The 22,765-nt window shown below is 37.2% G+C and overlaps 1 protein-coding gene across 7 annotated transcripts in view; it reads right to left on the reverse strand.

The window, feature by feature from the left end:
- Positions 1-2,005: 2,005 nt before the first annotated feature.
- Positions 2,006-22,765, reverse strand: part of XIRP2 (xin actin binding repeat containing 2) — a 712,110-nt gene continuing 691,350 nt past the window's right edge. For 5 of the 7 annotated variants that reach the window (XM_081582634.1, XM_081582632.1, XM_081582633.1 and 2 more), the window contains 4 exons: positions 22,103-22,175; positions 21,045-21,175; positions 8,840-8,973; positions 2,006-3,917 (listed from right to left, as the gene is read on the reverse strand). In XM_081582634.1, coding sequence (XP_081438760.1) covers positions 2,432-3,917; positions 8,840-8,973; positions 21,045-21,175; positions 22,103-22,175 — 1,824 coding nt within the window. In that variant the 3' untranslated portion in view covers positions 2,006-2,431. Of the gene's footprint in view, positions 3,918-8,839; positions 8,974-11,073; positions 20,384-21,044; positions 21,176-22,102; positions 22,176-22,765 lie in introns of all 7 variants that reach the window. The other 2 variants (XM_081582630.1, XM_081582631.1) reach the window with 1 other exon arrangement.

Consider the following 22,765-nt stretch of genomic DNA (forward strand, 5'->3'; position numbering starts at 1 on the left):
CCCAGGTGCCACAACTAAGACCCAGTGCAGCCAAATGAATAATGTGTGCATGCTCACTGGCTCAGTCATGGCCAACTCTTTGTGACCCCATGGACTGTAGCTCACCAGGTTCCTCTGTCCATGGGATCTCTCAGGCAAGAATGCTGGAGTGGGTTGTCATTTCCTTCTCTAGTGGATCTTCTTGACTCGGGGATTAAACTTGCATCTCCTGTGTCTCCTGTATTGCCAGGCAGATTTTTACCACTGAAGCCAATAAACAAATAATAAAAATTCAAAGAGCAGATCAAAAGTGGAATAATTCAATTTAAACAATAATTTTGCTATTGTAGTACCACAGTTAACTGTTTTCTTTGCAGATTTTCACAGTACTCCATTAAACTGGGTAAATATATTTCCACAAAATGTGTATGTTGAAGCTTTATTCCCAATGTGACTACATATGGAGGTAGGGTTTGTATTAGAGGTGACTAAGGTTAAATGAAGTTACTGGAGTGGGGCCCTAATCCAATAGGCCTAATATCTTTATAGGAAGAGGAAGAGACATCAGCAGTACACCTGCATAGAGAAGAGGCCATGTGAGGATGCAGTGAGAGGGCAAGCTGTCTGCAAGTGAAGGAGAGAGGCCTTAGGAGAAACCAATCCTGCAGACACCTTGATCTCAAACATCCAGCCTTCAGAACTGTGAGAAAGTAAATTTCTGTTGTCTAAGCCATCCAGTATGTGGTACTTTATATGGCACCCCTGGCAAATGAAAAGTGTCTTAGGAACCTGTTGAGAACATACTAAGAGAGAACTGTTATAATTTCTAAAAAGAATGAGTTTTCAACATTACATTTTGTTTTCATACTTGATAGAAAGGCAATGGTTTGTGCTCATGTAGAAAAATACAGGATAAGGCCTATTTCATATGTATATTTTACGTCAACATGCCTTTTCATATTCTTGACAACAAAGGACCTTTGCCAACAAACGTCTGTCTAGTCAAAGCTATGGTTTTTCCAGCAGTCATGTATGGATGTGAGAGTTGGACTATAAAGAAAGCTGAGCGCCAAAGAATTGGTGCTTTTGAACTGTGTTATTGGAGAAGACTCTTGAGAGCCCCTTGGACTGCAAGGAGATCCAACCAGTCTGTCCTAAAGGAAATCAGTTCTGAATAGTCATTGGAAGGACTGATGCTGAAGCTGAAACGCCAATACTTTGGCCACCTAATATGAAGAACTGACTTATTGTAAAAGACCCTGACATTGGGAAAGATTGAAGGCAGGAGGAGAAGGGGATGACAGAGGATGAGATGGTTGGATGGCATCACTCTTGATGGGCATGAGTTTGAGTAAACTCCTGGAGTTAGTGATGGACAGGGAAGACTGGTGTGCTGCAGTCCATGGGGTCTCAAAGAGTCGGACATGACTGAGAGACTGAATTGAACTGAAGTCAACATGCAGTGGCTCGTTTATATTCACATTATTTTTCTTCTCAGAATTATCACATGTATTTGAGGAAAGGAAAATTCAGAAGTGAAACTTTCGAAAGACAGTATTTTGTAACAAAAAATTAATATCCATTAAATAGGTTAAGAAAAAAATCTGACAAAATGTAGTGCTATCATTCATATGTTCACCAATTGCATATATAGTAAGCATTAAAAATGTGTGCCATAATTTTTTAAAGTAACTTCTAAAACCTTTTGAGTTCAGTTGATTTCTGAGTATGAACTTCACATTATTTTGATGAAAAGTGATATTTTTTCATTAAATGTTTATAGGCATGTTCCATTATAGTTTAACATAGGTAAATAAACAACCATAATAGTTCTTGTATCTTTATAAACGGAAAAAAGAGAAAGAATATTTTATATTTCTAATAATACTGTGGCTCTGGCTTAGTATTTAATTTTTCCAGGAGTGTGTGTTTGTGTATTAAATACTTGCCGCAAGACAGATATTTCCTAAATCATAAAAACATACATGCTGAATGAAAATATACATGGAGAAAAGAGACACAAGTGTTTTGGTTTGCACCCCAGGTGATCCAATTTTATTTCAGCAGAAATTATAGAGAAAGTGTAAGAATTGGTGATAAATATCAGAGTACAGAATGTCACCATGATGTTATCTGGCATGTTGAAAAAACAGAGCAGTACACTTAAGTACCATTTGACAAGAAAACATTCAAGAATGTTTCATCTCTTGATTCCATTCAGACTAAAAGTAGATTCAAATCAATTATGAAAAACATCATCTAGTGTAATACTAGGAATTATTATTTCCATTGTGGATCCAATGGATATATTATATCCATTGTGATAGACATGAGATTTCTGAATGTTTACAAATTCGACAAAAAGGTTATCAAAACCCTCAAAGTCTTCTTTCAGAATTTTGATTGATATTTCTCAGTGCCTGAGTGTGGACTGCAAGTGGCCAGAGACATTCTACTCAGTGTCACTGTAGTGTCTATTCCTTTTAATTTGCTCTTCCACTGTGAGTTGTTCAGACTGGACTTCCACTCTGGGAAATGGAGGCTTGGTTGTAAATTTATAGCTCAGAGCATCAAAATCTGCCTCTCCGTTGACGTGCGCTGCTCTGATTGTTTGCCCATGCCAATGTTTGATGTCCTTCCCCAATTCTCTGAAATGCAAACATGGCATATTTTTAATATGATCTACAGAATCTATTAAATTATGCTTAAAAATGTTCTCATTCCTTTTGGAAAAAGCAGCAATTTTCACAGTGTTCGAAAAGAAGAAATGTAGGTTTTTATTATTTGAGTGGCTTCCTTTGATGTTTAAAATATTTGTCTCAGAAGAGGGCATTGAACTTTTCCCGTCACTGAGGCCTGACCTAGGGACAGACTGCACAGGACTGCCAGCAGTAGCTCTGTCAGTCTGTTTATCTAGAGTCATAGCCAGTACATTTCTTGAGTAAGTCTTTTCAGATTCAAATATACCAAGTAGCTCCGAGAGTTTAGAAGCATTTTCTAAGTTTTCAATTTGATATTCATTTGCAGCGTAGTATGCTTCACTTGACAGTGGCAATAGATTAGGAAATTCTAAAATAGATGTCTTCTGCCTGCAATTATTCAGATATGACGCTGCTACACAATTGTTATTATTATTCTTATTCAAATTCTCTTTACGATTTTCTGGTACCACCTCATCATCAGTGTTAGTAACCTGTAAAACTTCTGCACCATCAGGTTCATTAGCTTTTTCATTTTTCTCTTTCTCAGCACTCTGCACAACCGCATTATTGTTGTCATTAAGATCCATTTCACTTTTCCTCTTATTCTTTGTATCTTCGGCCTCATTCACCTTATCTTGTACATCCTTATTTCCTTCCTTCTCTTTTCTTGCTTCATATGTTTCCATTTCTTTGATTCCTGTAATATCTTCTTTCTGACATATGTGGATGGATTGCAGGCCTGGCTGCAGGAAAGAAATGTTATCTTGTTCTTGTCCTTTATTTTCCATAGTTTTCATGTGTTCTATCAGTGATCCACTTTTGAATTCAGCAGATGTAGGGGTTGTCATTTCCGGTGGCCATTTAGGTTTACTCATTTTGAGCTCTTCCTCAAGGGGGAAGGTTTTCTTAGGTATCGCCCTGGAAGGAGGCCAAATGATTTTTAATTTTCCCCTCTTTCCACATTTTTTCAAATCATCCCTTTGCCATTCACTGCTACCAGCATCTAAATGTTTATTAAGTTCTCCAAGCATGGGGGTATTTTCCACATTGTTTTTAGACATATTTGGTTCTTCATTAGGAGTAAAGTCAACTGAACTGCTTTGATTTTTGCAGTTCCATCGATCTTTATGTTGTTTGTGTCCAAAACCTTCATCATAATTTCCTTTTGATTTGAAAAGTTGTTTAAAGTGAGGTTTACAATATATTTGTCCATGAAGTGAGGCATAATTTCCCAAACTGTCAAAAAGAAAAAACATTTTTTAACATTTTATATATACACTGCAAATTCATACAGCATTAGGGAATTGATTATTTTGAGCAATGAATCAGAGATTGAGTACAATTAATTTACTGGCAATAGGAACGTGCCTATTAATTGAATATTCCTGTTAGATAATATTCACCACTAATGCCCTCTATAATACTTGTCTCGCAGTAGTCAGAATTTCATGCTGTATGTCAGGTACTGGTACAAAAGGTGCTACAGTGTAATGCATATGTAGTTATGCTGCTGCTAAGTCACTTCAGTCGTGTCCGACTCTGTGCGACCCCATAGACGGCAGCCCACCAGGCTCCCCCGTCCCTGGGATTCTCCAGGCAAGAACACTGGAGTGGGTTGCCATTTCCTTCTCCAATGCATGAAAGTGAAAAGTGAAAGTGAAGTCGCTCAGTCGTGTCTGACTCAGTGACCCCATGGGCTGCAGCCTACAAGGCTCCTCCATCCATGGGATTTGCCAGGCAAGAGTACTGGAGTGGGGTGCCATCGCCTTCTCCGTATGTAGTTATAGATGATGTAAAATGGTAGGACTACATCTTTGCTAACTCAGAGAATGGTGAGGGGTTGCAGTTTTCAACAAATCCTGAAGAGCATACAAAAATTAACTATTTCAACTTCCTAGTTAACTGGATTTTGAATGAATGCATTGGGAAGCTTGTCTATGCAATTTTTTATCTTGTCTCTTTGGAAATATTAACAAATAGAAATGCCTGTTAAAATTAACATCAAATTTACTCAAAGGCAGCAGCATCATTTTTTAATATTTGTGAATCACTACATAAAAATGGAGAGAAAAACTAAAAACCCAAGGATAATATTACAACAAAACTAAGTGACAAGGTATCCTCATCAACCTCAAAATAGAAGGAGGTAAGGACAAACCAACATCAGCTATAAGACTAGCGTAATAGTCGCATGTGTATGGATGACAACAGAGGGAGAAAGGAAGATGTCTGATGGACCTGAAAATATGAGACTACAAAATAGTCAATCAATATTTCCTGGAAAGTATCACAGGCCAATCAGAGAGCAGCAGCTCAAATTGGGAGAGGTTTTGGCATTTCAATAGCCAATGAGATTGCAAAAGCCCTGTGGCAGGAAAGTCTGAAGAGGCTGGAGAAATTAAACTCAAAACTGACCCACTGGGTTCCTTTAGATCCTACACTGTGAAAAACAAACATGGGAGTGGAATCAAAGGTGAGGTGAACAATGATGACAGAAATCAAAAGGTCCCAGTCAACATGAGGGAGAGAATCCAAGACAGGAAATCCCAGGAATCAAGGCACCGTAGTTTTTTGAACAGTATAAGAAAATTAGAAAAAGTAGCCCCGTGAAGTTGGGAAAACCATCCTGAATTTTGCTTCCTTCCAAAATTTGGGTAAATTAACTCCATATAAAAATAAGCAACAGCAAAGTATCAAGGCCAAACTATATAAAGTTATTATAAGAAGTGAAAGAATAAGGAGCATTATCATTGTAGGCAACGAAAACATGGTAGAAAAACATGTTCTTGAAACATCAAACTTTTAACCTACTATTTCAAAATGAGCTAAAAGACATTAAGAAAATGGTAAAAGACCCAACAGAACAGCATGAATTGTAATTAGAAAAAGTAATAAAGAAGGTGTCAGATATCAAGAAGAAAACAGAAATAAAAGGAAAAAGTCAAACATGTCACCAATAAAAACCAAACTAAAAGAAAAACAAGAGCGAATCAATAGGAAACATCTTAAGAAAAATATGGCTTTCCTGGTGGCTCAGATGGTAAATAATCTGCCTTCAATGTGGGAGACCTGGTTTCAGTCCTTGGGTTGGGAAGATCCCCTGGAGAAGGGAATGGCAACCCACTCCATATTCTTGCCTGGAGAATCCCATGGACAGAGGAGCCAGGTGGGCTACAGCTCATGGGGTCGCAAAGAGTCAGACATGACTGAGCGACTAACACTTTCACTAAAGAAAAATAGGAAAATTAAAAGATAAAAAATTCATAATCATAAATGAAAAATATATAATAGGAGTTCCTGAATAAGAAAATAAAATTATGAAGCAAGTTAAATACTAAAAAGCTATAATTTAAAGAGCATTGCCCAATATAAAAAAGAATGAAATTACATACTGAAAGATCACAAATTGTTATCAGTATGTAAGAACTAAAGGGATAAACTTTCCATGAGCCTTTTATAAGGAATCTACTTGAAAATAAGCTTGAGCAACCATAATGACTAAGGAAATGTCAACATAAAGATTGTGGGTTAGATTAAATACATTGTTATATATAAGCTGAGATGAAATGAGGGCGTGGGGGAGGTACTATAACGTGTAAGAGCTGCATACGATGACACGAAAGACCCAGTACAACTACTTTAAAAAATGGGGTGTGAGTGATCAGCAGAGCAAATACAATTTTTAATGCTTTGATAATCAAATTAGTGGTCCTGATAGTTTTGTTTTTCTAAAACTGTTGTTCAAATGAATATGGGATGGTCTAACTCTGTTATCTCCTTTGTCTTTGAGAACCAGAAGCCCTGAAGTAGAAGAAGATACTCCTGTAACAGAGAAGAGGCTAAGCAAAAGCCATGAAATTCTGAATTTAATTTGGAAACATCACTATGAATTCCTATTTTTTTCTGTATATATAAATATTTACTAGATCTTAACACTAAAAAGCTTAGAAATTGTGATCAACTCAGTAGAAAGAGCATCAAGATTATAGTCTTGAAATATTTTACATTTCTCACTAGAAGAAACCAAGGCTTAGAGAAATGACTGATTCTGCATCTGGGCCAGTAAATGTATAAGATGAGCATGGGGCATCTAGTCCTATCAGATGAAGAGGAATTTACCAGACAACTTGGGTTCTGTCAAAAGGACTCAGGAGATAACTTGAAGTAGCTTCCACTGGCCAGGTATAGAATAACTGGAGTTTCAATAATAATGATAATTGTTTGTGTAAACATGTATAAAGACATTAAAATATCTTCATGATATTTTATTAAACTATTATATTAAATTGCTAAATAAATAATTGATACATTGACAAAACTGATGAATAAAGGAAAAGAATTATGGACTTATTCTGCCTTTTTAAAAATTAACTGTATCACCGTGTAACCAAATACCAAATACAGGGAAGCATCTTCTGTGAAAGTATTCTAATAATAAAAAATAAAGAACAAAATTTGAATATCAGCATTTTGCAGACATCATTGAATGGATATAGGTATTATAAGCTTCAATATTTGCTATGTCACAAAATGAGAGAAAAGCTGACATAATGTGTTAAGTACTCTCTTGTCAACACTCCCTATGTTCTTCCAAAAGCAATCAAATCTTATTTTAAACTAGAATTAATCTAGAACCGGGATTCAGCTGACAGTTTCTGAAAAAACAGAGGATAAAGGAGCATATGAACTGCAGTATGAGTGTGCAGTCAGCAGTTCCAGACTGTGCAAAACTCCACAGGTCAAATGTCCTGGGTCTTTCACAGGTAAACAATAAGGAATGAAAGGAATGGATGGAAAGCCTATAGATTATTAAAAAAAAAAAAGACTTGAAAGACTTGAAAGAGTTTTTTAAAAAAGGATAAAACCAGAGTACAGAATTTAAGAAAGCACATTTAGGTACATAAAACTATAAAATGCAAGGAAACAATTACTACAAAGGATGATATTTACTCACAGGCAGGAGACTAGTTATGCTTGCATAGGGAAAAGGGAGGAAGGAGCTTCTGGAATGGCTAGCAATGTTGTATTTCTTGATCTTGATAGTGTTTATGAAGTGTTCACTTTATAATTTAGTGACCAACATATTTGCTTTGCTTGCTTTTCTGTATCTCTGGGTTTATATGTGCTACACTGTGTTTAATTGCTCAGTTGTGTCTGACTCTGACCCCAAGAACTGTAGCCTACTAGACTACCTTACTCCATGGGGATTCCCCAGGCAAGAATAGCAGAGTGGGTTGAAATGCCCTCCTCCAGGGGATCTTCCTGACCCAGGGATCAAACCCAGGTCTCCTGCATTGCAGACAGATTCTTTACCATCTCAGTCAGCAGGGAAGCCTGGGTTTTATATAATACTTTTTAAAACTAGCAGTCATTTAGTAAATATTTTTGAGTCCTTATTGTATATTTGGGTTTACTTGGTATTGACAAGACAAACATTAACACATTTCCTACAGCCAGGGACAATTACACTAGACTGTGTTAGAATGGGGCGAGCACAGGAGATGCTGTGATCCATATACAGGGGTAAAAAAGCAGGTCACTTCAAAGACAAAAAGTCTCAGTTGAGGTCTGAGGAATGATCTGGGGGTGAGGCATGGGAAAACTCCTCCAAGGAGGCAGCAACAACATTTGGAATCAGCTAGATATGAGATAAAAAAATGACTTTGAGGAACTGAAATTCAGTCTTCATGAAAAGCAACATGCAATAGGAGGGAGGGGTGTTGGGAGATGAGAAGGGACAAGATATTGAACTGCTTTTTAATTCATATTTATATGTTAATTTTGGGAATAGAGGAAGCCATTATATGTTTAGACTGGGAAGTGATCCCAGATTGGCATTTTTAGAAAGATCATTCTTCTTACACAATGGAGCATGGCATTGGGAGAGGTTGGTGGTGGTGAGAGTTATTTCTCTTATCTATGTGATCTTCATGCTTGGACTAAAGGGACCCTTCTGAATTTTATTAAGAAAGCAAAATGTCAAAAGGAAAAAGGTAACAGCCATCCCAAGCAATGTAGAAAGTGACCACATTTCCATTTGTTGTTTTAACTGATGGCAACAGGATTTGGAAAAACTGACATCTTTGTAGAGACATGATGTTATAAGTATACTGCAAGCTCTTTGAATATTTGTGCCCCAGGCCACAAAACAGTTTTACCTCAGTTTACTGTTGCAATGGTGGCAGCGGAAACAGGATTTATGAAAACTCTGCCTGTCTGCTACTAGGCACTCCATTGGATAAACCGTCTTTTGACAAAGTATACATATTTCCTTGTTTTGGAGTTGCAGTTTCTAAAAATAAAAATGTATAAGAGCTTATGTAATACTATTTTAAGTCACATTGTAAAAACAAAACAAACAGCAACAGCATATTAACTGGCCATGCAGTTAGTGTAGAAAGCTCTAACACTACTGGTCTTGATGTGCCTTCTCTGGATGTAGGGCATCTACCATTAAGCTTAAGGTTCTGGTACAATCAACCTTATTCTGGTTTCTCTACTATTTATACATGGTACAAGTTAATTTTTATTATTTTAGGAAATATACATGAGTAAAAAGTGTTCATTAACTTTAATACACTAAAAAGAATATATAGGAAAATCGGCCATAAGGAGACCTCTTGAGACCATTTATCATTTTGAATGACTGAACTTTCCATATATATAAAAGTTTATACCTAACTTGGTCTAAAGTTTAGCCTTTGAAGTATTCTGTAGAGATTTTTCTAAAATATATCCATATATTTTTTCAGCTGATATTTTATTTGTTTAGGTATTTTCTTGATGACTTAGTGTTGACTCTGTGACACCAATTCTTAACAATCAGACAAGACTCCTAAATACACTGAACTGTTCAGGGCCATTTGTCCTCAGTCTAAATAGCTTAAGATTTCAGGGCTTTGGGGATTCTTGTATCTGCCTCTTATGATTTCCCTACCTCTACCAAAGTTATATGTGAATGCCAGCTCCTATGAGTAATAGTAGATATATTACCAAGTGTTTGCATAGTTATATTACCAGTGTTTGCATAGTGGTTCAAAACTGACACAACTTTTGCCAGAGTATTGTTTTGATTCTCACAACTATTCTGTAAGAATAAGCTTTTGTAGTAGTTTTATAGATGAGCATATATATGCACTCTTCTTTATATAAATAAATATTATAAACACACACTTTAATGTTTTGATGCTCAATTTGGGCTACTAAGAAATCTCCTTTGTTTATTTTGTTCTAATAAGAGAGACACTTCTATATTTAACACCAGTTTCCTTGTATTTTTTATGTCTTTAGTTAACAGAAACTCAGCATTTGAAATTAGACAGCTCTGCTTAATTATGCCAGAAGCCAGTACATTAAGAAATCATATTAACCTTATAAAGTAGACACATATGTTGCAAATATGATAAGGGCAGAATTATTAGTTTCAGCAGTTTTTATTTTTAGGCTTGCTATTTCTTTCAATCTATCTAAAATAATGGGCTATATTAATTATGCCAAATCTTTTTATTGTGAAGCCTCATTAATTGTAAAAAGGAGGAAAATATAAAGAAATGAGCTGTTCTCTGATGTTAAAAAATCTGTACTAAGTCCATGTGTTTTAAATCTCTCTTCTTCCAAATATAACTATATTTAAAAATTATTGTCCATGTTTATCTGTGAATGAGGCCAACTGAGCTATAATTTGAGGTTTAAGAAAGGCAAAAGAAAATCAATTATAGGGGGAAAAATAGCAGTGGCATTAGAGAGCCAATTCCACCCAACTCAGCAACAATAATTAAATATACAAAAGGTCTAATCCCATACCTACACTTTTGTCAGAGATCCCAGTCAATGAAAATCCTTAAAGCACATATGCAGAGTGTAAATTGTCTCTTGGATTATTACCAGGTTGTATTGAATGCAAACTCAAACACCACTTAAGTCTGGCAGTTAAAAATCTATCAATAATAGGTCAAGAAATATTATCTCATATTGTCTTTAACAAGTGTATAAAATAATATTTTAATAAGAAATACTCATAATGTATTAATGGTATACAATAATTACTAAATATATAATTCCATATAATAATTAATGCTATCACAATAGTAATTGTTATTATACCTGTTGCTTTATCCAAAGCCTTATTTACCTTGACAAACACAGGTGTCAATAACCTATATAGTAGTGTTTGTTACTCTCACACAGGGCTGGTGAATCATATTAAATGCTTTTGTAAAGAGAAAGTAGTAAAAGCAAGCATGGTAAAGGGAAGGATAGCAACAACTAGGGAAAGCTGTTAGTTTTACGTTATGTTGTTTAGTTCTTTCCATGTACTCTTTTAATTGCAAATCGTCTTAGTTCTGTGCCTTTAAAGGGTTAATCTTACTTCACTCTTTGCAAAGTCATTTACCACGTATAAATGCAGATTCCTCTTGGAAGGTGGTTTCCATCTCAGTTGCAGAAGCATCTGAGGTTGCATATCCCAGGTTTTTAAAAACTCTTTCACTCTCCTGCCAAGTCTGTTGAAAATTCCTCCTGAGTTCTTTAGGTGAATCAGAAACATCTAAAATGTGGCCGGCAATGACATCCTCATAGGTGGGTGGGGCATGCTTGAAGTCAAAGCGAGATCTGCCAGCTTCTGAGCCATGTGACGAAGAGACTGTCGTCTTTGACCCAACAACCTGACTCTCAAATGCATCCACACCTGAGAAATGTTCACTGAGAGATCTTGTTTCAGAGCGTACGCTGGGCAGCTCAACAGGCATCATTTCTTGCAGCTCTCTAGGACGACTGTGAGAAAAACCCGTAAAGCTAGTGCTTTCTGAAGATGTTAATCCAAATTCCTCCTTAAAAGAACGGCTTTCTTGTTTTATATTACGATTTGCTTCTCCATTTGCATAAACTCTTCTATTTGACTGTGTGTCAAAACTTAGGCCATCCTCAAATCCCCTGAACCACCTGTTTATTTCATTTTCATGGTCACTCATGAAATTTTCAACAGTCCTGTTGGCTGCTTCGTATCTCTGCGTGTGCTCTGACAGGCCGGGTCCTTCGACTTTGCGGATGATTTCCACTGCGTCAAAACTCTCAGTATCTGGCACTATGTCTTTAGCGGAATTTACTCCATCTTTGTGAATGTAAGTCGACATTTTCTCTACTTTCCTTACTTCCTCTTGAGCTTCCATGGATTCTTTGAAAGAACCACTATCAGCATGATTTACAGTTATAGGTATTGTGATTGTAGGTGGAGAGTCCCTACCACGAGCCTCTATCTTAATTTGACGGCGAAGTGTTGCAGGAGACGTGATGATCTCAGACCTTTTCTCCACAATGGGAACTGGGGTTATTGATGAACATGGGATGATCCCTCTGGATAACTTCGCAGTGGTGTCTTTGAGTTTCACAAGTTGTTCAGAGCGACTCTTGGGTGGCGAAGGGGAGGTATTTGCTCTGAGGATTCTAGTTGGTTGTGATGGTGTTGGTGATGGTTCAGCAAAACTGTCCTTTTTAGGGGACTGGGAAAGCTCATCCTTAGGAGAGGTTTCTGTTCGCCGGGCAGTAGACTCGATCGTTATGAAAGTTGGTGATGGTGGGCGTGTTTTTAGAGACGGAGGAAGAACCTTGGCATCATCTAGTTTAATTTCCTGATGGGTTTTCACCTGATGATGAGCAGTAGTTTCTTGATGAGTTGCTACTTGGTGGTGCTCTGCTTTTTCCACAATTGTATTTTCTTTCTGCTGGGTGTTTTTATTATAACTGACATTAGCATTAGACATTTTAGATAATGTTTCATTAAGACCGGTAGCTTTATTTCTCTGCTTTCCTGCTTTAGATGATATCATGGCCATTTGAATTGTATTTTCACAGGACGCAAGCATATCCTCTGCCTGAGTCTTGATGTGTGTTATTTCTTCTTTGATTTTTTCTATGTTATTCTCCATAGCGATGTGAACTCCATATTCTCTCTTTTCTTCACTTAATAGCCATACTGGAATAATATTTAACAGTATCTGAAATGTCTTAAGGCCATTTTTATCTGGCTCTGCTTCAAACTCTTTTACCCTAGACAGAATCTGTTGTAGTTCTTCACGTTTTCTCAAGAATTCCAATACATTTACAGCACATTTTCCATCATCCTGCTGGGATTCTTTTGCAGAGGAAAATAAAGATTTGTTCTGTGTAATCTCTTGCTTTGACTCTTTGGTATTAGAAAAGACTTGTTTCTGTTGTATGCCCTTGATGCCAAGATATTTTTCTTCCCGCAGATTATTATCTGGCTGGGGCAATTTTTTATGTTCAACTTGACTTTCAAAAGACTGTGTATGTGTTTGCTGAAAATTCTGAGTCTGAGAATCAAGATGTGCCTCAGCAACCTTCTGTTCGACTACCTTCTGAGCTGATTTATTCAAATGTTCTTGTTTTGTTTCAACTATTAGACTTTCTTTCTTTGGACCAATCATTGGTGGTCCCTGAATTGTTTCTTCACTTCCTAGAAGTTTCCCATTCTCAGATTCTCTAAATTCTCTTTGCTTCTCATGAACTATATTGAGCTTACTTTCATGGCTTTTCCCTGTGGTTTCTGTAGGCAACTGTATTGTTACTCTCTTCTCCTTCACAGGTAATTGATAATATTTTTCAGTCACTGATTGCTTATTGCTACTCCCTTCAGTCCTTGCTTCTGTTCTCTCGGTTTCCTGGTACTGTTGTTTGGTAGTGGTTTGAATATCAGCTTCAGATTGCTTTTTATGACTTTCATAGCTGTGGTTTGTTTCATTTAACTTAGGACCTAGAATTGGAACCTTGATGGTTTTAACTTTGAAACTGGGGGAAACTGGTTTGCTTTCGGGCAAGTGCAACTGCTCCAGATGCTTCTGTTGTGTTTGCTGTGTCCTACATTCTTGCTGACTCTGTTTAATTTCACAAGCTGATTTAGATGGGATCATATCCTTTGAGCTCTGCAAAACTTCCTTTTTCGTGGTATCTTTGCCTTCCAAGGTTGCCGGAACATGTTGGAGCCTCTTGGTAGAGAATGTCACTGCTGGTGTTGTGGAAAGCTGGTTATCAGTACAGACCCCTAGTTCTTGAGGAAGACTTTGAGAGACTGTGTTGGTTTGGGCCACAGTGACCTCTGAATCCATTCCAGTTAGGGGGACCTCCTCCTTTGTTTTTTGTAACAGCATTTCCTTTTTCAACTCTGATACGTTTTGATTTTGGCTTTCTGTTCTAACTATGTTGTAGCCCGAACTCCCCTGTCTCTGTTTTTCAAGCTCTTCTCTTTGTTGTCTGTATTTTTCTTCAGCAATCATTAAAGGTGTTTTAAATTTTCTCATATAAGGTTTTGGACTTTGCTGTCCTGAACCAGCTGGAAATGAATGAGATTTTATGAGAGGTGCTATAGGTTTTTTCTTGGGTGGTGAACTTTCTGGAACTGCCTGTGAGAAAGACCTTGTAGAGTCCATAGATAGTTGTTTTCTTTTATCAAGACTTTTGCTAGATACGTTCTGCTTTGTCTCTATGTGTTCACTGCTAGTTGCCATCATTACTCTTTTCTGATCCTTTGAGGGAGTCATTTTACATTCTGTATCTGGCAGAGAATTTTCCAAATCAACTTTTGGGTAACTACGATTCTTTGTATCTTCTATCTGCTTGGGAAACTTGGGTTTGGGGAGTGTGGGAGGTGGCAAACGTCCTCCAGATTTTCCTGTTATGATTTTAGCCTGAGAGCTTGAGGCTTCTTCTTGGGAGTATTTTATGAATGTTCCATTATGCTTTTCTTGAATAGAAGAGGAAAGGAGATGTGCTGGTTTTACAGCTGGAGCTGGAGGAGGAGGGGGTGGTGGTGGAAACATGGATAGACATTCTCTTTCCAACTTCTCATCTTCCGGTGGTGGAGGAAGAGGGAGGCCTGGAAAATTTTCAAATTCAGCCTGTATCTTCTCAGTGGACAGTGAAGGAGGAAACACATTTTTTTCAGGCAACATCATTAAAGGAGGTGGAGGAGGAAGAGGAAATTCAATTTCAGATGATGCATTGGAAGGTAGAGGAGGAGGTGGAGATGGAGGTGGAAGAGGGAACTCATTTTCCTTTGCATTATTTTCAGGGTTAAATTTGATTGGATTAAAGGACATTTCCATTGCCATTTTTAAGTCTTTGGAGGTATTTGTCTTCATTAGAAAGTCCTGGCTCTTCAGATGAGTATCAGTCTGCTTTTTGTCAGTTGCCTTAAGTTGATTGTGGCTTTTTTGGGAGACTTTCACTTCTGTTACATTTGACATGTCTTGATTCACAGGCACAGTCTGCCACCCTGGTTGAGGAGTCACATTCTTTTTCATTATATCTTTATTAGAATATTGCTTTTCTTGCTTTAACAGAGTCTGCTTCTGAAAGTCCTCTGAAACCTCACATGTTTCTCCAACCACCTTGTAGACCGGACCTTGGGTTAAACCAGGCCTAGAGCTTTGTGTATCTGTTGATGTTTTAGTGTTTTTGGTATTTTTAGGACTCTTGACAGGGAAAGCCTCAATCTTCTGGTGGTCATTCCTCAGTTCGCAAGTTTCGGTCTGTTGCTTTCCAACTGTTTTATCAATAGATTGCAAAAAGATAGCCTCCTTCTTCTGTTCTCTTGCTGTCTCTGATTCCTTGGTTTTTCGATGTTTGCTAACTGACAGCATTGAAGTCAACTGTCCGCTCACATGTTCATCCCTAAGATGTTGCTCTATCGTGTTATCAGTCCAGATACCCACTTGGTGTGAATTAGATAGTTTTCTAAGGTTTTTCTCAAGAGCATCATTGTTTTGTTCACGATCTATGACAATCTTTACTGTGCCTTTGGGGGCTTTTGGAAGATTAACCACAGTTCTTTCTTCCATTAAATCTCCATGACAAGATTTGTCTATAGTTTGATTGAGAACGTCTGTTCCCTCCTGCCACCTGGCTGCTGGCTCAAAGGGTCCTGGTCTTGGCTGAAGAATGCTTTTTTTGTCCCTCTGGACAGCCACCTGATGAATCCCTGTTTTCTGCTCTTCTTTGGATCCTGCCATCCCAGTCTGCACATCGTCTTTGACTGCACTTTTATTTACCTCTTTGAAAGCTCTTTGTGTTTCTTTTAGATTCCTTAGTGATGCCTCAAGGTCATCTAGGATAAGCTCCTTTTTCAGTATTTCCGTCCTCGTATGTGCAGTCTTTTCAAGGCATTCAATAGCTTTCTCAATATCCCCAGGGATGACATCAGGCTGTTTAGAGTCTTTCCATTTTTGACTTGATTCCTTCAGTGACTTGAGGGTGGTCAGCATGTCACCTTTTATTATTTCTTCTGTTTTAGCCACTGTTTTCTGACTTACGGCCTGGCTGAGGGAGTTTAGGGTTGCCTTCACATCACCTTTAATAATTTCTTCTTTGGATAACTTACAAGATGCATTCTGAGGCTCTGTCAGAAAAACCTTAACTGTATTATGCACATCTCCTGGGATGATGTCAGTTTCATTAACAGTACGTTCAACCTGAGATCGCCTTTTCTTTAATAACAGTTTTGTGCCTTCTACATCACCACCAATAATTTCTTCCTCTTTTTCTTGTTTCCTACATGTTAGTATTTCATCTGAGCCTGTCTGGAGTTGTCTGAGATAATCCAAAGCTCCAGTTTCTATGCATGTTGTAAAAAACTGAACATTTCCTCTCTCAGAGGCATCAATTTTAGCCCTTTCAGATATTTTATTGTTTGATATGGAAGATAGCAAATTATGAATGGTACGTTTTACATCACCCCCTACTACTTCTTCACGCTTAATTGTGTCACCAGCATTTTCATGAAGAAGACAATAGATAGTCATGTTAATATCGCCTCTTTCATCTTCCTGAATCAAAATACCTTTCTTTACAGATCTTTCCTCAGAGAACAGGTTTTTTATTGCTTGTTGGACATCACCACTCACTATCTCTTCTTTTTCAGCATGAAATTCTGTTGATCTGTTTAATAACTGAGTTTTGGTCAGATTAACATTTCCCTTCTCTTCTTCACTGACCAAAATCTCTCTTTTCTTACAGTCTCTTTTGGAAAGAAGGTTCACCATTATATTTCTGAGGTCAACCTTGATAATTTCTTCTTTCTGTATCTCAGGTGACGTTTGATTCATTAGCTTGTATTTTGCCATTCGAACATCCCCAACCTCATCAGCTTCAATGATGATTCCAGGAGCCTCGATAACTTTTTGAGAGTACAGTTCTCCTAAGGTTTCTTTAATGCTCTTGCCAATAATTTCCACCTTTTCTACCCTACTTTCAGTAAATCTGTGAAAGGGTGTGGTTTCAAAGAGCCATGTAGTTGTCTTGACATCAGCAGGAGGGATTTCTTCCTTGGTGATTTTTGTGATGCTTTCATCTGCTTCCTTAATTGAATCCAAAGTTTGATTTTCAAAGAGCCATACTGCCTGCTTCACATCACCTTTCTGCATGTCTTCCTGGGTGACTGTTTTGATATTTTCATATTCTGACCCTTCTCCTCTCAGTTCATCTAGAGTATGGGTCTCAAATAGCCAAGTGGATGTTTTAACATTGCCCTTCTGTATTTCATTGACACTTACTGTTCTTACATAAGTATTCTTATCCAAATTTTCAGACTCAAAGAATTGTTTACTTGTCCTTACATCCCCACCTTGAATACAGTCCACAGTGGGCACAATATCACATGATTCTTTTGCAATCTGATCCAGTGGCTGGGTTTCAAATCTGTATCTAACAGAACTAACATCTCCCTTCTGAATGTCTTCTTGTGTGACAGATTTAATCACATACACAGTCTCAGATTCATTAATTGAGTCTAATGGTTTTGTTTCAAAAAGCCACCTTGTCCCTCGTACATCTCCATGAATTACCTCTTCCTTTTTAACTGTGGTCACTTCATGATAAGACCCTTCTTGATCTTGAATTGCATAGAGTGGCTGGGTTTCAAAAAGCATTCTATAGCTTTTTACGTCACCCTTTATTACTTCTTCAGTAATTGTTTTCTTGGTGCTAATATAGTCTGATTCTTCTTTAATCTCATCTAAAGAAAAAGTCTCAAAAATAAAGCACCTCTTTCTTACATTTCCACCTTGTATGTCTGTCACTGTCTTAACTAATTCATCACCTTCTTGACTTTCTTTTATCATATCAATTGGTTGGTTTTCAAAGAGCCACCTACAATTTAAAACATTGCCTTTCTGAATATCTTCAGTCTTTAGAGTTTTGATCTTTCTCAAAACCTCCTCTGAACCAGAACTTATAGAATCTAAGGGCTGACTTTCAAATTTATGCCTCATGCTGGAGACATCCCCAGCTTGGATATCCATTTCCATGGCCTTGATCTCCTTTCCTTCTTCTCCTTGTATGCTGTCCAAATTTTCTGTCTCAAAAAGAAAACATGTTGTACGAACATCCCCACCATGGATTTCCTCTTGTTTCACAGTTTGCAGTTTGACTGTTGCTTCGGAGTCATCTTTTATGGTATCAAGTGGCTGAGTTTCAAAGAGCCAGGTACAGGCTTTGACATCTCCCTTATGAATTTCTTCACTGCCAGTCATTAATGAAACTTTTTCATAAAGAGATTCCATTGGCTGGGTTTCAAAAAGCCATCTACAGGTTTTGACATCCCCTTTAACAATATCAGTGACTTGTTCAGTTTTACTTTCTACTTCTTCCATATTGCTAAAATGTTTAATCGAATCCAGTGGTTGGGTTTCAAATAGCCACTTAGCAGATTTTACATTCCCAGTCTGTATTTCTTGAGCAGATATTCCTCTAATTATCTGATATTTATGAATGCTTTCATCAAACTGATCAATGGGCCTTGTTTCAAAAAGCCACCTACAGCTTCTTACATCACCTCTTAGGATTTCTTCTTGCTGAACTGTCTTTACTTGATGGTATTTTCCATGGTGATCTTGAATGGCATATAATGGTGTTGTTTCAAAGAGTGATTTATTTAACTCTACAGCACCTCTTGTGACTCCTTCCACCTCTATTTTATGTGATGCATCAAATTTAATCAAGTTGTTTGATTCAAAGATATGTGTATAATTCCTTACATCTCCTCTGTCAACTTCTTCAAGTTTCACTGTTCGTATGTACTGTTTTTTATCTTCTCTAATCTCTTCCAGAGGTTGGGTTTCGAAAATCCATTTTTGGTGCCTGACATCCCCTTTTTCTTCTTCAGAAGCAGTAATTTTTTGAAGTTTTCCTACATCAGGGCTATCTTTTAAAGCCTCTATTGGAAGTGTTTCAAATAGTTGCTTAGTAGTTTGTACATCACCCCCTATTATCTCTTCAGACTTCGGATGGTCTGCATCAGGAACTTCTTTCAGAATATCTAATGGCTGTGTTTCAAACATCCAACACTTTTTAGAGACATCTGTACCTATTACTGTTTCCTTTTCAACGACGACCTCTTCTGTCTCTTCTTTGATTTTCCCCAAAGGTTGTGTTTCAAACAACCACTTGGCCCTACTCACCCCACCTTTGACATTTTCTTCCATGGATATTCCTCTGACGACTTTAATTTCTGTTATATCTTTGTTAATTGTGTCTAGGGGCTGTGTTTCAAACATCCAACGTGCTGTTCTCACATCCCCCTTTTCAACATCTTCTCTGTGAACAGTTTTAATTTCTAGCATTTGACCTGAGCCATCTCTAATAACATATAATGGTTGAGTTTCAAAACATTTTATACTTCTCTTAACATTCCCCTTAATTTCTTTGAGCTCAGATCTGAGTTGCAGTAGGTGCATCTCATCCACTGAGTGAAGTTGTCCAAGTTGATCCAGATGTTGAGTTTCAAACATGTATCTCACAGTCTTGACATCCCCCCCAGTCATGTCCTTTATGGCAGTTACTATTGATTCTTCTTGACTTTGATGCAATTTATTCATCGAGTCTAACGGCTTTGTTTCAAACATCCACCGGGCTGTGCGTACATCCCCTCTGGCTAGCTCAGGAATTTTCTCAGCATGTTCCTCAGTGCCGGAAGAATGATCCCCCAGAGTATCCATGGGTTGGGTTTCAAACATCCATGTGGTATATTTCACGTCACCACCAGCGATGATTTCTTGATCAGCAATGCCCTTGGAGATGTTGTCTTCATCTGGAGAGCCATTGTTGATGGAATCTAATGGCTGATTCTCGAAGATCCATCTCATGGACTGCACCTCCCCCTTCAGAATTTCATCCCACTCCAAGTGTTCTCTTTCCAAGTTCAGACCTTTTTGAGAACTGTCATTCGTATTTTCAAAAACATACCGGGCTTGTTGCACATCTGCTGAAACAGAGCTCCCCACATTCACTTGACGAGAAACAATCTCAGAAACCTCACTGATATAATCTTTTTCTAAGTTTTTCCTTAACTCAGGATGGATGTGTTTATATAAACGGTTTAATTCATACAAATTTCTTTGTTTGGAGTATAATTCTTTGGGGACTGGTGGTATTCTAGGAGGGTTGGGGAGTTCAGGGGACTGGGAAAATGCTGTCACGTCTACTGAAGGTTGAAGCATGTCGGGTGGGGGAGGAGGAAATTCTTCTGTCTTTTCTGAAGGAGTGGCATTAGTTTGTGCCAGAGTTGAGGAAGTGGCACTGTGGTCACTGTAACTGGTGGTTGATGTTTCCTTCCTCTGGCTGGTTGAAGTGTAAGAAGTAGAAGAGGTACCCACAATTGATGATGGCTTTAAAGGCTCTTCAGATTCACTTTCAATCTTTAAGGGAGAGAAAATCAAATCTTATAAAGATGAGTATAGTGGTAGAGACTTTCTAGGCACTGCCTTTCACTTGCCCATGGTATGATATCTCCATTGGGAACAATAGGTGATAGACTCCATTAGGAGACCTACTTCAAAGCAACATTCAGTATATGTTACTATCTTTCCTATAATCCATTTGCACTTTTTAGAATTATATTCCCTATTCAATACATTAGGAACTCAGTATTTTAACATTTACCCATAATCTTGACTGTCTTCCCTTCTTTACTTAATGTGCTATGCAGAGTAATCTAGAGGGAAACAATTAAAATCTTAAAGTACTTTTGAGGGTTGTTTTGTTTTCCTTGGAATTTTAAACACAACAGAGTAAGTAGATGACATTTAAAAACTGGCTTTATTACTTTATCTAATGTTAATTATTAAACTTAAGTGCATACATAATTTTTTTCCCCCTAATTTGCTTTAGTGAGAAAAGTTTTAATTCTCTCTACTGCTTTTCTCATGTAGAATAATATTCTTCTTATGGAACAGAATAAGTACTGGTTCAGGATATTTTTTGCTATTGAAAAACCTCTTCACTCAATAATTTGAAAATGTTATGTGTTTACATGTGGTTTTATACTTAACATGTCTCTGTGCAGAGAAATGATCTTACCTTAATCTGCTTGGCTGGGGTCAATTCTTTGTCAGAATAAAGGACCTTTTCCTGGACAGACTTTTCAAATTGTTCTTTTAAAAGCTTAGTTGAAAGTTTTGGAATCTCTTCATCTTCAGGTGTATCTATGACTATAAACAGAAAAGAACACCATGGATATTATGTAACTAATAAACATGATGTTTGAGAAGTCACTATAATACTATGGAAAACTTCTTGTAAGTTAAGTAAAAGTATTCAGGATATAAGTGTATATATATGGCACTACTTCATTAGGTAAGTTAGTAAATGTCAAGAAATATAGGAAGAAAAATGATGGTGGTTACTGGATGGAAAGTCGTAAGTTATGAAGCTGTTATTTATTTTAATTGTATGTATTTTCCAAATTTTCTACAAGCATGTTTTACTGTTATGCTCAAATAATAATAAAAGTTATAAAACAAGAAAAGAACAGCAGAAGAACAGAAAAGGATCTACTTCCTTAAGCAAATCTACAATAAAACCAAACTCAGATATAGTTAAGTAACATTTGGGTAACAGTTGGCTTAAATCTTCCCTTTTAGCGCTTAGGAACAGCAAAACTCATTCCCCTTTTGCAGGCAAGACACTCTGTACCCATTTTATGCAGATCTGCACAAGTTTGCCTGGAATCTAATCTCATATCTGTAGGCTGGAGAATTAAACATGCTTGAATCTATCATTAAAAGTAATACAATCTAGATAACTTTTCTGTTCCCAGGGAGCTTGATAAACATCAAGTTTATTCTAGATCCCTAAGGCAAAAACAATTCAGAGGTGACTGGTTTATCACCTTCTAGGCTTTTTGGATACATCATAAGGTTGAAGGGCAATGAACAATTTTAGAAGCTTATTGCATCTCTTAGCATAGACAGAACCTAATTATATATAGAAATACTGCCCTGTCTCCGTTAGGATCATGAGTAATAGTTACTAACTTTATTTAGTGGGAAGGCTTGTGCTTTGGAAGTCCTCTATTCAAACACAGAAGCATCAACAGTAAAAAGGTATATTCAAATCAAATAATATCAGATTCTTACCTGTTTCTTGAACATACTGATGGAGCTGAGAAGCTTGGTTTATTTCCTCAGTGTGCCTTCCAAGATGAGAGACCTGTGTTTAAAGATAATTTTAAATAAATAATTGTTTTTAAGAAATCAGTTATTTCAGGATTGCACATGTATTCTACATCGCACAGTGATTTTCATCCAAGACTTCAGTACACATAGAGAGATGCGAATTAAACAAAGGCTCAGGGCCGGGGCAATGGGATGACCCAGAGGGATGGGATGGGGAGGGAGGTAGGTGGGGGGTCCAGGAAGGGGAACACATGTAAACCCATGGCTGATTCATGTCAATGTATGGCAAAAACTATTACATTATTGTAAAGTAATTAGCCCCCAACTAAAATAAATAAATTTATAAAAAAAAAAAAAAAAGCTACCTTGATAGTGGAAAGAAAAAAAAAAAACAAAACACTGATCATTTATTCTAATGCATGAACTCATGCTGTAACCGAACATATATGAATGGACACCTAAAGTACCCTTATATTTTTAGGGTGCTCATTTTATATTTCAAAGACTTCAAAGTGGGGAAAGAGATCCTGATGTGTATTGGTATTACATACATAAAGGATTATAAAACCAATTGTTTACAACAAGATCAGAATGTCCACACAGTTCTGTAAACTGTGTGGGAAG

This window comes from Giraffa tippelskirchi, chromosome 3 (genome assembly GCF_054371585.1).
Source record: "Giraffa tippelskirchi isolate mGirTip1 chromosome 3, T2T-mGirTip1v1.2.pri, whole genome shotgun sequence".
Lineage (NCBI taxonomy): Eukaryota > Metazoa > Chordata > Mammalia > Artiodactyla > Giraffidae > Giraffa > Giraffa tippelskirchi.